Below are 16,285 nucleotides of genomic sequence, written 5' to 3'. Positions count from 1 at the left end.
TTTATTAGTTTTAACCACACAGTAACCACCTTCAAAACAAATGCATATAAAGATTTAGGTCATGAAAAATATCTCTGAATTGGATTGCTTATTAAAGTGAATAGCTACTTTTTCAAAATTGTCTCTTTGTGGATAAATGTAGCATTAATAGTTTAATATTACCACATTTAGACATCACCTAGACTGTGGATTAGGCTAATAAACATTTTTAAGGCAGATATATTGATATGAAATAGTAAGGTAAACACAAGTGATACCAACATGCACCAAAGCAGCCCCGACCCCGTTTAACCTGAATGGCATCCTAACTAGTATTGCTGTACTTAAAATGACGCCCCCCCCCCCCCCCCCACCCCTTTGCACAATAGAAAGCAGAAATGCATGAACTAATGTGAAAAGAAATTACATGAAAAACAAGCTTGAGGAAATTCAATTCATTAACAATAAATAAAATAGAAAATTAAATGGGCAAATATATTTTAAAAATATGATTTATTTAAATAATTTCAATGAATTTCTAATTCTATAAATTACTTAATACCTACATTTATTTTTAAGATTATTTCTGGCGCATTTAATTCAATATTAATTTATTTATCAATTCGTTTACTTATTTATATTTTATTTTGGCACATACGGTCAATACTTTGTTAAGGTCCAAGAGACAATGGTAAACAAGGAGCATGAACAGAGTTCATCATATTATAAGCAATGATGACTGCAGCCCACATTTTCTAGTCAAACACGCACAAGCTTTCATACACTATGCACACATTTTAACCTGGTAACAAAACATAGATACCATACAGTGCCTTGGGGCAAGTCTGTCAATGAACCACACACAAAGGGCCTGACATAAATAACCCCCGTATGTTGGAATGGATGTTTTATACTGGGCACAAAGGGAAAGTCGTCTTGAAGACTGTGTATTTTCTCCTCATAATAAACCAAAGGGGAAAAAAGGTCGTGTCTAGAAGGGAACCCGAGGCCCGCGAAAGATCTCGCGAGAGTGATCGTTTTAACACAAACCATGATCTTTCCCAAACGTTAATCGAGTTTTTTCCCTTAAATGTGTCCGGATCATAAACACAGTGTCACATTATAAAACATGATCAACTTGTACAAGATACGGAATGTAGAAACCAAAAGGACAAATCTCGCGAGAGCTTCACAAATCTAGCGTTCCCTTCTAAACTGCACAAAAAAACCCGCCTCTGTTATCATTTAATTGGCCAGTTAGAGATGCCCAATTTGTCCACAAAAATCTGATTGGTTCAACGGCGAGACCTTCCACACACAGCGGCCCTCGCGTCTCGATTGTAGCCTGCTGTGTTTGGCGGAGGAGGGATGAACAAGCGGCCACGGTGCGACTTTAATGGCTCGTCTCTGTATCCGTCACAGAGACAGGCCTCGGCAGATAGATTGATTGGACACACCAGCCGTCTGACAAGTGGACGTCAGATACAGCACGGTTTGGACTTATTGAGTCTGCGCTAACAGAAAAGAGGAGGTTCCCGAATAGAGTCCTTTATTTATTTCTTTGTTTCCAGTGGGGAAAAATAATAACAGCGACATAAACCGCAGGCTCTTCATTTATTATCTTTGTCCGTATACACAAGAAAACTGGATAAGATTACAGTCGTTACTCGAAGGCCAAAGCCAAGGGGAGGAGGATGAAGCGGCGCAATGCGGACTGCAGCAAACTCCGACGGCCGTTAAAACGGAACCGAATCACTGAGGGGATATACGGCAGGTAACTTATTATATGGAGCCTGACGGAGGGGTCTTCCTCACGACAGTAACGGGGGGCGCTGAATGGAGATGCCTGTGGCTCGATAGCTTCAAAACATTAAACTTCCTTACTGTTACCATTGATGTCAATGAACTGCCACCGCTAGCTAGCATATTAACCTAGCTAGCTGCTAGTGTATGCTAGCAGTATGTTTTCGTTGTAACGTTAGCTGTTAAGCTAGCTGTAGCGCTAGGCCCCGAGACAGCCTGTTTTGAACCATGTCACAGGGTCCCTTTAACAGAAATATGACAATTTGAAATAAGTTGTGGTGAATTTTGGATACTAATGAAACAACACCGACAGTCTCCCGTTTGCCCATGTCAGTTGTCATCTACTAGCCACGTCAAAATGAGTCGCTTCACTGTTAGCTAGATGGTAACTTATGTTAGCTAGCACCACAGCAGCTTTATTTTGTAATTGCTGACCTATCAGTTAATCAATGTTAACGTTAACCTTAACGGTAAACATTAGTTAATACGACTGCAGTCAGTTATTCTGACGCCTGAAGAGGTTGTGTTGCACTGTACAGCTTCAATAACTTAAAGTTGTTAAGTTGTCCCTCGCAGTCATACCTGACAGGTCCTACCTCTATTTGACTCCCCGTGTATCTGATAAACCAAGAGTTAAAGGCCACCAGTTACACACGTGGCATCTAGACCTAGAGATGTGGGGCAGTTATTGAATTATTGAACAGGTGCCCCCATCACAAAATAGTCATGCTCTGAGATCAAAGAGCACTCCTACTGTGCACTTTCTGGGTCTTAGTGCTTGAACACCAAAAATGTCAACTGTGATCAAATATATCTTATTAAGTTGACATGGACTGTAGCACTAGGAAAGATCCAGCAACAAATTGCAACATCCTGTCTATATACATCACCTCTACAACAAAATATACTGTAGTTTTGAGCTGTTGTTATGTCCAAATGTTCAAAGCATCATCAAATAAGAACATACTGAAGTGCAGACATATGCAATGTTCAGACTGCAGGCAAAAGTGATCCATATTTTTCTTTTAATTTTTTGCTCATCTGTGCTCATCAGATTTTTTTTTCATGATGCTGTGAACAGCATATATCACATGGGGGATTTTCATATGTTGTCCTAAATTGGATACAGATCCGATTTTTTTTGCAAAGCGACCTCAGTGTGAACACATCATAATTCATGCATCTTTTAAGACACTTACTCACCTGAAGTGTCTTGTCATCAGACTCTCCTAGAGAGGCACTGACAGGTATTGTTAAAAGTAGCCACTAACATCCTGAAATTTTGGATCAAATCAATTTCTGTGAAGCCATTCACATCATGATCCTACCACTCCTGGCTCCAACTCCTGCTCCACACACCTCTGTACCGAAATAGTAGCATTGTTCCTCAAAAACACATAGTTAAAAATTTGTCTCTCTTCTTTTCATCTTTGTCTTTTTCATCTGCTCACAAATTTGCTGGGTTCCACTGCACATGAGCTTCTAAATGAAAACATACACACTGACTTCAGTGGCCTTCATGTTTACTTTCATACAACAGCGCGCTGCGTGTGAAGACTGTTCTGGACTGTAACCACTTCACATTGGAGTCCGATACTGACCACATTTTAAGAATGGTGTGAACAACCTAACAAAAAGATCAGATCTGGGCAATAAATCAGAATTGAGCTCTAAGGCTTGCATGATGAATGTAGGCAAGACCTCTTCCAGAGTGGCTTCACAAATCTCTGTTTACTTGTTCTTTATATACACCCTGTTACATTTCTTATATAAGGTGCTTATAAATGCAATGCATACAGGCATTTTATCTGTGAAACATCAGCAATAGGCTCTGGGCATACATATTATACTTAATGTTATCCCTCACTACATGCACTCACAGTGAAGGCGAATCTTTGTTGTGTATTGACTTAATAGTGATCTGCCATATATTAACTGTTAAAAGTAATGATGTGTATTATTCATGTTGACACACATCACTTTGCCAGTATGAAAATCACTCACTTCTTCTTCTCATTTGTCTAGTACCTTTCTGTACCTGAAGTTCCTGGTGGTGTGGGCACTGGTGCTACTGGCAGACTTTGTACTGGAGTTCAGGTTTGAGTACCTCTGGCCATTCTGGCTCTTCATTCGGAGTGTGTACGACTCCTTTAGATACCAGGGGCTGGTGAGTTGCTATATCCTGATATTTATTATGCTATCTTTTCAACCTTTTTTTTCAAAGCTTTTAGATGTTGTACTAATATAAGCAAGTTAGAACTTAGATTATCCTGTTTTGATTCTCTCATTGAGATGTTGAGTTTTGAAGGTCTACAGCAACATTGCACTGCTCTTATCGTCATTGCATTTACACGTGAAATTAAGCAGCCAGGTTATTGTTGGCTTTTATGCAGTAACTTGATCTCTTAAATGTCATGTAAACAAAGAGTTAACACCACCTAGATAAGCCATGGTAGATTTCTGTTGGTGAAATATGACTTGTCAGTCATGTGTATATATTCTTTACTGGGCTTCTAACAATATTTGTACAAGAGTCGTGCATGAAAAAGAAGATCAAGGACATAGAAAGTATTACTCTGACAGCGGTACTTTGATATGAAAGGAAATATCAGCATCCATAGTGGTTTGTTTTTGTATCAAAAGTAATTAAATCTTTAAAAAAAAGTCAAAACTTAAACTCCAGATGAAAAGATGAGTCTAAAGACAGTAAGTCATTTACCATAACTTGTTACTTTTAAAACATGGACACATGCACACATTAAGACAAAAGTGTCTTATAAGTGCTCTACACCATCAATCCAAGTGCTTTGAGCTAAATCCAAAAAAATTAATGCTGTAGCATTATTTATTACCAACAAACTTAAGATATATCAGTGTTGATTTGTTGTCCTCCCTAGTTTCTCCCAATATTCATATTTCTTATGTGCATGTAAAAGTGTTGGTGTGGAGTAAAGAATCAGATAATGTCCCTTCACAATCTGCTAGATGCTAACAGTGATTGTAAGACAAACAAACCTCAAACAAAAGAAGTAGAACGTAGGGCCATCCTCAACAAATCTGAACTTTCAGTCAGTTTTAGTTGAATTCTACTAAACGACACTCTTAAGATCAAGAACTCTAATCTGGCATAAAGAACAAACTGTATATCTTATCAGGCTTGCAGGTCATTAGTCTCACTGTTATCTACATTTTGTATGCTGATGTTAATGTATCATAGTTTATTTTTCCTTGAGTCTGTTATTGATGCTGGGCAGCCTGTTCTTATTGAAATGAATTGTGTAGGTGTGTGTTTGTTGGTATGTCTGTGTCACAAAGATGCAGAAAGAGAGAAATATAAAAAATGTAATATTTGAATAATAATTCATTGTATAATTTGTCATCAATGAAATACGGAAGTAAATTACCCAGGATCAGATCACTCCCATTAGAAAGGATTAAAATTTGGAGTCCAGCAGCTTGCAAGCCTGAAAACAACATGGTTTAAACATGGTTTACCTTTTGAGAAATACCTTTTTACTAACAGCAGTGCAAACAGAGTATATCTGTTATTACTGCATATGTTGCTGATTTATTATACCCACCTCTCCTCTTTCCAACAGGCCTTCTCAGTATTCTTTGTGTGTGTTGCGTTTACCTCGGACATCATTTGCCTCCTCTTCATCCCGGTGCAATGGCTATTCTTCGCTGCCAGTACCTATGTGTGGGTGCAGTATGTTTGGCACACAGGTAATGTCATCCAATTTATCTGTGTCATGATATTTCGTAGAAATACTGCATATGTAAAATTTGCAAATGGCAGTGATTAACCCAAGTGATGTTTTGCAAAAGGCTCATACTGTAAATGAGGAACAAATAGCAGATTGTGGCTAAGACCTTTGTATCTAGATTACATGATGGGCTATTAAAATAAGTAATTCTTGGGTTATGGACCACCCTAATTCTTAGAACTTGCACAATTTTTTGTTGTTCTTCCACTCAGTGATTCAGGGAAAAGCAGGTATGAAAAGCGTTGTGCAATAGTCATGCACATTGTGTTATCTTATTTACAAATACTTGGCTTGCTTCTTAGAAATTTGCATGGTGTGTGTAAGTGAGCTGCGCTCTGCGGATTAGTTGTCAGTCTGATTTAGCGGTATCCCCCTGTGTTGACCAAAGGCCAGGTGTCAGATTGAAATCTTAGTGCCAGCTGGGGAAGGGAGAAACAGAGTGGTCCCCATTTGCTTTTGAGCCCTCCAACTTTACTCACCAGTGACATTCACATCCATAGAATGTCACAGGAGTAATAATATATCTAACCACACCACAGCCTGGTGGTGAAAGTGAGTTTATTGCAGATAAGGAGACAATTGGTAGTTTCTGCATCTGTATACTGGACTCACAGGAGGGGGATGATGGGAGTCCATAATGACCCTGCCAGTGTTTGTATTCTAAGAAAAAAAAAAATAGAGGACAGTAAAAACAGTGCATTTGGAAGGGTTGTTCCAATACCAGTATCAGATGCTGCCTAAAATGTGTGAGGAGGCATTGGCAAGTATGCCAGTCTATGCTCTGATCTGATATCACATACTGTGTTAGGCCTGAAACGAGACCCCGCTACTTCCCTGCAGCATCCCGTACACCAAATTTTATAGTCCCTAAAGAGGAGAAACTCCAGGTTTACCTTGGCAACAGATCATGCTGCAAAGTCCAAGTTTGCCATTGTCTAGACTGACTAAGTTACTGACTGACTGATCAACTGTATCTGATGTATATATTGTACATAATCTCTTGTTGAACTGTGAATGGAGATGCTGGTATGTCAGTTTTAATTTCCTGATTTGGTTTGTTTTTGTGGGAATCCGTGGTAAAACCTGGGTTGGGCTTTTTGATTTGTGTTTCCTTTGTGATTGCGAACTGGATGGGACTGAGCCATTTGGGGTTGTGGGGAAAACAAAACAGGGTTGGACTGAACTCAGAGCTTTTTTTTAAAGCACTAGCATCAGATCAGTACCAGCCAAAATGATATCAGAACATCTCCTTTTTGTACACTGATTGCTATGGACACATTTCAGGTGATAATCACATTACTGATGCCCAATTATAAACTCTGTCCTGCTGTGTTTTTCAGAGAGAGGTGTCTGTCTGCCTACTGTCTCTCTATGGATACTCTTTGTGTACATAGAGGCAGCCATCAGATTCAAAGACCTGAAGAACTTCCACGTGGACTTGTGTCGTCCTTTTGCTGCACACTGGTGAGCCGCTGTTCTGTTTTAACTAGGGGCAGTGGGACTCTGTCCTTGATAGATGTGCTTTGACTGAAAGGCATGTCTTGGTTTAGTGCCGACTCTGTCAGAGTGCTGCAGAGGAATGATGTGAAGTAAAGATAGCATTATATTATAACTAATCTAAATTTTCACACGGCTTCATTCATTGCTACACACCACATAAGGTCAAAAATATCACATGATGGGATCTGTGGTGGGCCACATGCCTCTTTTTCCCTTTGCACATTATTTCATGATAAATCAGTGTAAGGCTAGATTCCCTGAATGTCTTGAACATTAAATACACTGAAATCTTCCTATTTTAACGAAAAAACAGGTCAGAGGTGTCTCTTGGTTACTCCTCAAGACTCTTACTATGAAGAGGCATTATTATCAATGCAGTCAGTCTGCACATTTATGAAAACTCCTGGTAGAGGCTTAAAGTAGTCTGTCTACTGTATACGGTTGTATACTGTGTAAGACTTAGAGAGGTCTACGAGTTTAATCTTAGGAGCCCTTAAGAACCTCAAGCTGGATTTGGATTTGGCTTTGTTTACCTGTATTATGCCGTGAAGTTGGGCTTTAGCCATACTATGATGAAGAATGATAAAATATTGATAATTTAATTACATTTTTTTAGCAGTATTACCTTGATTGGATCAGTACTTAATAATGCTTTTTTGTCTATGACCAAAGAGTAAACTTGTGTACCTCTTGTGTCTGTTCCTGTAGCATTGGCTATCCAGTGGTCACACTGGGCTTCGGTTTCAAGAGCTATGTAAGCTATAAGATGCGCCTCCGGAAGCAGAAGGAGGTGCAGAAGGAGAATGAGTTTTACATGCAGCTCCTGCAGCAGGCTCTGCCTCCAGAGCAACAGATGCTTCAGAGGCAAGAGCGAGAAGCAGAAGAAGGTAAGGTTCACACATTGCACACATTAAATATGTGTAAAAAATGAGGCTCACATACACTGTCTACTAGGTCTAAACAATAAAATCACATTATTTTAGCAATTAGACATATAATTTAGCATATAGTGTCTAGATGCTTCACTGTTTGGTTAGCTAGCTGGCTACCTTAAATCACTGATGAAACATCTGTGGATTGGGTAGTTGAAAAGTCTGCCAGTCAGCCCTGTGTCAGTCAGATGGAAGGCAACAGGACTAAACAATTAGTCAAAATTTTATCAAAATGACATTGTGGCTTACTGCAGGTTTAACAGTTGCAATTTTTCTGAGGTACAATATTTGTTCATTGCGAAATGTGTGTCAAAAAACATTTTAAATTAATACTTATTGTCGTGCTGCAGAGATGCGCTGGCCTACAGATTATATTCTACAGACTTCTTTGTTTGGTACAAATCCTCACAACAATCAGACAATAATCTTTGAAGTGTTATTCAATGAAAATGAGAATAATGATGTAAAATATATCATTCCATCTTATATCACAAATCATACCACAATTGCATTTAAAAGGCAAAATGAGGAAAAAAAGAGCAGTAATGCCTGTTGGTGATACAGAAGTGTTTTGGTATTTGAAAGTGCTGTGTGTCACTGCTTGAGAAATGAAAGGTTTTGAAATTGTGCTGCTCTTCTTTTGTTGTTTTTGTACAACTTTTGTGGCACATGAAGGCTTATAAATACAGACGAATAAGTGTTTGAATGATGTCTTTGATTATAGAGATTGTAATCATCTGTAGCTTTGTTTAGATTTTGTTAGCCTTTGTATTGAGATACAATTCCCAGGAGATTTTGGTCCTGTTCATGTGATTTAATGGATGGTGACAATAAAGATGGGTCCCAGAAACAGAAATATCTTTAATCACAGCCAGATTTTTATGTAGTTCTTGTTGATTTGTCATGAATATGTTTTGTCAGATGAGCCAGCATTACTCCCGAGGCACATTTGCAGCATGTGCAGCATTTCTCTCCCTATTCAAAGTCTGTGGTTGTAAGAACACCTGCCTCATAGTTTAAACAAACACACAATGCACATGATGATTACACCAGGCTCTGGTCATTGGTTGCGAATGGGCAAAGATTTCAAAGGATCTGTAATTTTCCTGCAGAGAAAGAAATTGGAAAAAAAAAACATTTGTCAAAATTGCAGCTAACAAAAGATTTTTCTCTAGCTATCTATTTTCTTCAGCCAACCTATAAGAAAAAGACAATGATCACTTGAAATTCAACAAAGTGGTTGTGTTGTGTTGGGGGAAAAATTCTGTCCATTTCACACAAGTAACACTAAGGCAGCACATGTGAATCCTCTGTTAATGCTTACACTGGTTACATAAAGTCATGTTTCAGATATAAGATGTGGAGAATTACACTCTTGTCAAGAGAGGAAAGAAAACTTGTCATAGTGTTAATTTATATTTCACCTGTCCCCCTTTACCTCCCTCTTTATTCATACAGCAGCAGCAGCAGCTAAAGGAATATCTGAAGTGGACACACCTCCAGTGTCACAGAATGGCGCCCCAGCCAATAAAAAGACATCGGCAGCACTGCCAGAGTTAGAGTATAGAGAAAAAGGGAAAGAGGGAAGGGGCGGCGGGGAGGCTAAAAAGCAGCACAACAGCAACAGCATCCTGCCATCATCAGTGGACTCTAAACTCCAGGAGATGGAGTATATGGAGAACCATATGAACAACAAGAGACTGCCCACAGAGCTGGGCAGCACAGAGAACCTGTTGCTTAAAGAGGACAACAATTCCTCCTGCTCGTCGTCCTCCTCCTCCTCCTCCAAAAACTACAAAAATGCTAGCAGCAATGCCGCGACGCTCAACTCCTCGCCCCGCGGCCACAGCGCTACCAACGGCAGCGTGCCCTCCTCAGCACCATCATCATCCTCTTCCACTGGGAAGAACGAGAAGAAGCACAAGTTAGCAGTGGGGAAGGGGACATCAGGTGGCTCCCACAGGGATCCCACAGACAACTGTATCCCCAACAACCAGCTGAGCAAGCCAGAAGCACTTGTTAGGTAAGAAGCACCCACTCAGACACAGTCCGATACATCAAGACACATTCTTTTTTTTTCTTTTTTCTTTTTTTTTTAATCCATCTGCAAAAGCCAAACCCTCAATTGTTTGGTGGACAATCTCCCCTCTACCCCTCCCTCACTTGTTCACTGTGCTGTGTGAGACGATTCTCACACATACTCAGAGAAACACAGAGAAAGAGAGTCTCCTGTTTTAATCCATATGCCTACACATGCAGTTGTATTGTCAGTGTGCCTGGTTGTTCCCGGTGTCAATTGGTGTCACACTGGTTTGATCATTTTAATACACTCCATGATTAACAACAAGCCGCCTCCACATGCAGCTCTCCTGCTGCTGTAAAATGTACTCATGGGTGGAAAATTCTAAACCCGAGTTGTATTTTTTGGGTGACTTTATAAAACATCCAACCAAATGAAGAACGTCAAAAGATCAGAGATAAACTGTGCAGGCAGAGAGAAACAGCTGTAGCTGTGTATAGAGCAAGAAAGAGCGATACTAGATTTATATAACAGCAGTTTCACTTTAGAAAAGGATGTCTGACAGCAAGGTAAAGAGGTAAATACTCTAAATATATTGTACACTCAAACTGTTTTTTTGTTTTTTTTTCATATAGGTCTTTTTTCAAGTGGTAAAAATAAAAATGTTTTGTTGGGGTGCCCCTGTGGCTTGGTTGGTGGAGCGTGTGCCCCATGTGCTGGGGCTGTTAGCCTACTGCAGTGGCCGCTGGTTTGACTTCCGCCTGTGATCCATTTCCTGTATGCCATCCCCCCTCTCTCCACCCCCCTTTCCTGTCATGTCTTTAGCCATCCCTATTAAATAAAGGCAAAAAGTCAAAAAAGATCTTAAAAAGTGTGTGTGTGTGTGTGTGTGTGTGTGTGTGTGTGTGTGTGTGTGTGTGTGTGTGTGTGTGTGTGTGTGTTCTTGTTTTATGTTTTATATATGTTATATAATGGTGAGCTGACCTGTCCACTTTTATTAAGAATTTCTTCACCATTTGCACTAATTTTCTGGCTCCACACTGTTTCTGTTGTTGTGTCACGTGTTATTTGTGCAACTGAACAGCACACCTGTTCAGTGCTTGGCTGTTTGTGTATCACTCATACCATACTCCAATATCAAGGGATATGCAGTTTATGACCTAAGGCGTATTTATTACATGCTTTCATGGCAGTTTGCATTTAGTGCATTCAAGTGAAACTACTGAATATTTTATTATTGCTTTTTTACCCCCAATTGCCAGTACATATCACTATTGTTTCATTGCCCAGAATGAGTAGAAGGTATTGAACAGGATTTGGACAACCTCATCTCCAGCATGAACAAAAAAATTAAGTTCAAGACCTTTTGATTTAATTGCACTACGTTGAACGCTCGATATCAGTCTTTTAGTTTTGTTGCATGGCTTGCTGCTTCACTCTGGCATAGAATTAACTGAAACTTGTTGGCAGGCTGCTGTTTATTTTATGGTTTGTTTTATTTTATGCTTCACTCACAAAAGTAAGTGGTTCCAGAGTCTTTATGTCGTGCACCCATTTCATTTTGACAGCTGGTGCACCTGCAGCAAACAAAGGAAGGATTGAAAATTGATCGTGCTTTTCATAGTCTGAATAGATCCTTTAGAAAAATGCCAGAATCTGCCCCATTTTCTGATCAGCTTGTGATATCCTTAGTTGTGAAACTGTATATTGCAAACAGATGGTCATGAAGAGGGTCTCTAGCTTGTGTAATTTTAATGGATTGAGGGTGTTGAAAAATGTAATTTCACTCTTGATATATTTGCAGTCTTTAGCAAAATAGCAGAATGTTGTTTTAACAACAGATGATGTTTTTAAGGGCCATTTCTCAAATATTAAAGTAGGTTTAGTGTAGGGTTTATGTGGCAGATATGTGCAGTGTCTGTCATTATTATAGTAACTTGCTGTGTGTGTTTTTTGTCCATTTTGTCACTCCCTGGAATGTGGTTTCTGGCTGCAGATTTTTCTCGTTTCATGTATCTATCGCATATGAGATAAAGCAACATGAATTTATACCAATATGTCACATTACATTCTGCTTTAAGGCCTCAGCTCATTTTATAATAAATCTTAGACTCTGTCTTAGAAATTATGCTAAAAATTTGACTAGAACTGATAATGTTGTTCCCTCTGAGTAGAACATAGAAATGATTATGAAGCTTCCTTTACCTAGTTTTAGTTCCTGTAACAATGAAGGATAACAACCATTTTTACAATGCTCAGAAGCTAATGTAAAGTAAATATAGTTTTCTTAGTTTCCCTTTAAATGATTCAATGATTCAAGTACACTGTGTAACTATGGATTTTTTCAACCTGGACCTTATTTTTCCATGTTGTTGTGTCTAAGACTAATGGGGACAACACACCGTCAAAGTACGTCCACTTAAAGTGCTTGTCTCTGCCACTGACGGGCCCAGATTGTCTGTATAAATGTCTGACAGTGTTGTGGAAAGGATTGCTACAGAGATAGACTTGTTTAAAAAGAATAAAATCCTTTTTGTTTAAAAGGAAAAAGCTGTTATACCCCTCTGTTAAAAGCGACAGGACAGTAACTTTATCATCATGAAATACGCTTTGTTCAAATTCACCAGGAACAAAATAAAACGGACTAAAACATCTCAGTTCATCTTTCCACTGCTCCAAAATCACCAACTCTAATTTGGTTGAAAAAATATATTTTCACTATTTAATGCAGTGAGTAAAGGGTTTATTTAGACCAAACAACTGGAGCTGGTGATTGACAGTTGAAAGACGAGCTAAGACATTTTTGTTGAGTGTTTTTTATTTCTGAATGAATGACATAATTACTCTTTCTGTAAAGGGAGTGTGGTTAATTTGGTGAGAGCAATAACACAGCTGTCTTACTTTGATGTCATCAGACATATAAAATAATCTGAGCCTGTCAATTGCAAAAACAAGCACTTTCAGGGGTTGTACTTTGACTGTGCTTTTATTCCTAAGGATTACATTGCTATCTGTGGCAGTCTTGCTCAGTACTGCACCAATTTCACAAATTGTTATCCCAGTTAGTCACTTGCATGCAAAAACATGGGAAAATAGGGTCCAAGGTGAAAAATATCAGTTACCCTTCAAGACTTACAGTAGTCTATATAGATCAAATATTAACATGCCTTGGTTGTGACAATAAAATCTGGAATTATGCATCTGTAACTACATACACATATTCATACTAAGGTATAACATTACTTAAAATGTAAGATTGTTCTTCTTATCCATTATTCTAAATAATGATGAAAGTGTTTCTCTTGTGTTCACTCTGCTACCGGGACAGATTGGAGCAGGATGTTAAGAAGTTGAAGGCAGACCTGCAGGCCAGCCGGCAGGTTGAACAGGACCTGCGCAGCCAGATTGGTTCGCTGGGCAGCGCTGAGCGCTCCATACGCACTGAGCTGGGCCAACTGCGCCAGGAGAATGAGCTGCTGCAGAACAAGTGAGTGCAGCTATTACTTAAAGCAAGGTCACAGTAGAGATCCTTTTGGTTTTGGATCATTGCTAATTGGGCAACTGTTCATTATCATTCATCAGTATAAATTAACACTGCGGGGAAATGGAGTTGTCAGCAGAAAAATAAACACATCAAAACATTCAGATTCAGAGCAGATTATTAAATGTCTGCTGGAGAGCTCCGTCATATTGGTGCAGATGTCAATTTAGTTTTAAAAGGATGATGAGATGAAATCACAACTATCAAATTATTAGGATGAGCTGCTCCAGTAAATTTTATGCATTTCATTGAAACACATTGACAGTTCAGTAGTGAATACATACAGCACAGGTAAGAAAGGCTGTTCCTGCCACACTGTGTCTCCTGTTCATTAATATACTGTTCTGTGATGTGTGTGTGTGTGTGCACTTGTAGGCTCCATAATGCTGTGCAGGCAAAGCAAAAGGACAAACAGGCAGTGGGCCAACTGGAGAAGAGGCTCAAAGCAGAGCAGGAGGCTCGAGCCACTGCCGAGAAACAACTCGCAGACGAAAAGAAGAGAAAGAAGTTAGAGGAGGCCACAGCAGCCAGAGCAGTAGCACTAGCAGCAGCATCCAGGTACTTGCACATCTGACATTTGAAACTTTGTTTTCATTAACCATTTTGCCCCTGACTTGTTTCTTACAAGTCATGATTTATTATTGGCAGCAATTTAATTTTTTTTTTTTCCTCCATTTGTTCAGAGGGGAGTGCACAGACACGCTGCGGCGGCGGATCACTGAATTAGAAACAGAGTGTAAGAAACTAACAATGGATATCAAGCTAAAGGAGGACCAGATCAGAGAGCTTGAATTGAAAGTTCAGGTAAGGATTTATTATCAGGTATTTATAAGAATTGTTACCATCAAGCACAGATAAAAATTACCTATGTGTTGCCAGTATTATTGTACTTAAATGTATTTGTCTGTTGCTCATTTGCTAGGCCCAGCAGAGGAGTGAGTCTATGAATTCAAACTTGTAATTTATTAAGAAGCTTTTTGAATCTGCTCTGTGATTCATTGAAGTCCGGTTTCCTGAAATGCCTGGTCTGAATTTGTTAGGGCCTGCAAATAGGCTTTGAAATAGGGTGAATCAGAGTCAATTTACAGAGTAAAAACAAACATAGATTAGCAGTATGGAACCCTGAGGGCCTCAATTGAAAAGGGAAAAAAGATGAGATTTGGGAAAAAAAAAAAAAAAAAAAAAAAAGAATAAATGCATATAATATTGTTGCAAAGAATTCATAACAAATTTTTGACAAATTCCATAAATGTGCTCCAAGTTTTAGTATATCTACCCCTGGAGCTATTGTGTCTCAATTTATGTAATGGAATCGTAGAGAGTACTTCCTTGACCCAGTGTTTAAACAAGGAAGGTCATGATGGAGCAGTTCTTGGAGCTCTGTCCTAGTTTTAGTGCCCCAGAACTAGCTAATGCCAGGGCGCACAAGACAAATGAACACAGCCTTAAAATGGTAAATGTCTAAGTTGTTCACAGCACATAGAAAACATCATAGAATATATATTTTTTTTTTACTTTTTTTTTTTCTCATAGGAAGTACAGTAGACATCAAACAAGCTACAGCTGCAGATTGTTAGACTGTATATACCATATAGACATTCTATGAGGAGCCAGTCAACATCACGTGAAATTATTTATTTTGTTTATTAGCAAAACTTTTATCCCAGCACTGTAGTGCAAACAGGTGGGGTTTTTCAACTGTGTTTGACTCATTGCAGTGATGTTTACTTACCCCAAGCTCTGGTTTATTTTACATGCTAAGTAAAAATATGGCTTTCAGTTTCTTCTTTATGTAGCACTGAATGCATTTCTATCCACAACCATAACAGGAGTTAAAAAATGAATCACTTTCAAACTGTACTGTCGCTTCTGTGCCTTGCCACTTCCATCCAGCAAGCTAAAAATATTGGAAAAGCGCATATCAGCCAAACATGGACCATTCAATCAAGTGTGCTTCAGCATTCAGTCACAGGCTGTAACCCCCTGACTTGACCCCAACTGCATCTCTTCTCTTCCATCTATCAGGAGCTTCATAAATATAAGGAGAATGAAAAAGACACAGAGGTGCTGATGTCAGCGCTGTCAGCCATGCAGGACAAGACCCAGCACCTGGAGAACAGCCTGAGTGCAGAGACCAGGATCAAATTGGACCTCTTCTCTGCACTGGGTGATGCCAAGCGACAGCTGGAGATTGCACAAGGTCAGTGTGATGTCCATAAAAATTACAATAGGCCTTCTCAATTAATTGATTAGTTGTCAGCCAGTCAAAACTTAAGATGACCTCCTCAGATATGTAATCCTGCAGACTCCGTTTGGGCCTGGGTTTCACTCATACCAGCATATGGCGACACCCCTAATTTGAACCATATTCTCAAAGTCATCTTGTGCTTGTTTTCAGGTCAGATCCTGCAGAAGGACCAGGAGATCAAAGACCTGAAGCAGAAGATAGCCGAAGTGATGGCTGTCATGCCCAGCATCTCCTACACAGCCGACACCAGCAGCATGACCCCCGTGGCCCCCCACTACTCCTCCAAGTTCATGGACACCAATCCCTCCGGCCTCGACCCCAACGCCTCCGTTTACCAGCCACTCAAAAAGTGAACGCTTCGTCCCACCTCCTTGCCTCCCTCCATCCCCCCCTCCTTTTTTTTTTCTTTTTCCCCCCGCAGGCCCACCACCACCTTCCAATCTGCTCGGCATGTCTGCGGCTGAGAACGATGTTTTTCTTGGGTTTTTATTTTTC

At 39.5% G+C, this 16,285-nt stretch overlaps 1 protein-coding gene across 2 annotated transcripts; it reads left to right on the top strand.

Moving 5' to 3' along the window:
* Nucleotides 1-1,304: 1,304 nt before the first annotated feature.
* maco1b (macoilin 1b) lies at nt 1,305-16,180 on the top strand. Of its 2 annotated transcripts, none has more exons than XM_084742018.1 (11): nt 1,305-1,753; nt 3,808-3,949; nt 5,382-5,508; nt 6,890-7,013; nt 7,758-7,936; nt 9,443-10,004; nt 13,330-13,488; nt 13,918-14,100; nt 14,226-14,346; nt 15,568-15,742; nt 15,941-16,180. In XM_084742018.1, the coding sequence occupies exons 1-11, from the start codon at nt 1,674-1,676 to the stop codon at nt 16,141-16,143; spliced, it is 2,055 nt and encodes a 684-aa protein (XP_084598144.1). In that variant the 5' UTR covers nt 1,305-1,673; the 3' UTR covers nt 16,144-16,180. The 2 variants fall into 2 exon arrangements, with proteins under 2 accessions (XP_084598144.1, XP_084598143.1); XM_084742017.1 differs by having other exon boundaries at nt 1,306-1,753; nt 9,440-10,004.
* The last annotated feature ends 105 nt before the right edge of the window (nt 16,181-16,285 follow it).

The sequence above is a fragment of the Lutjanus erythropterus genome, chromosome 18 (genome assembly GCF_056507025.1).
Source record: "Lutjanus erythropterus isolate fLutEry1 chromosome 18, fLutEry1.hap2, whole genome shotgun sequence".
Classification (NCBI taxonomy): domain Eukaryota; kingdom Metazoa; phylum Chordata; class Actinopteri; order Lutjaniformes; family Lutjanidae; genus Lutjanus; species Lutjanus erythropterus.
The sequence above is the reverse complement of the archived record's forward strand: the minus strand, read 5'-3'. Positions and strand labels throughout refer to the sequence as shown.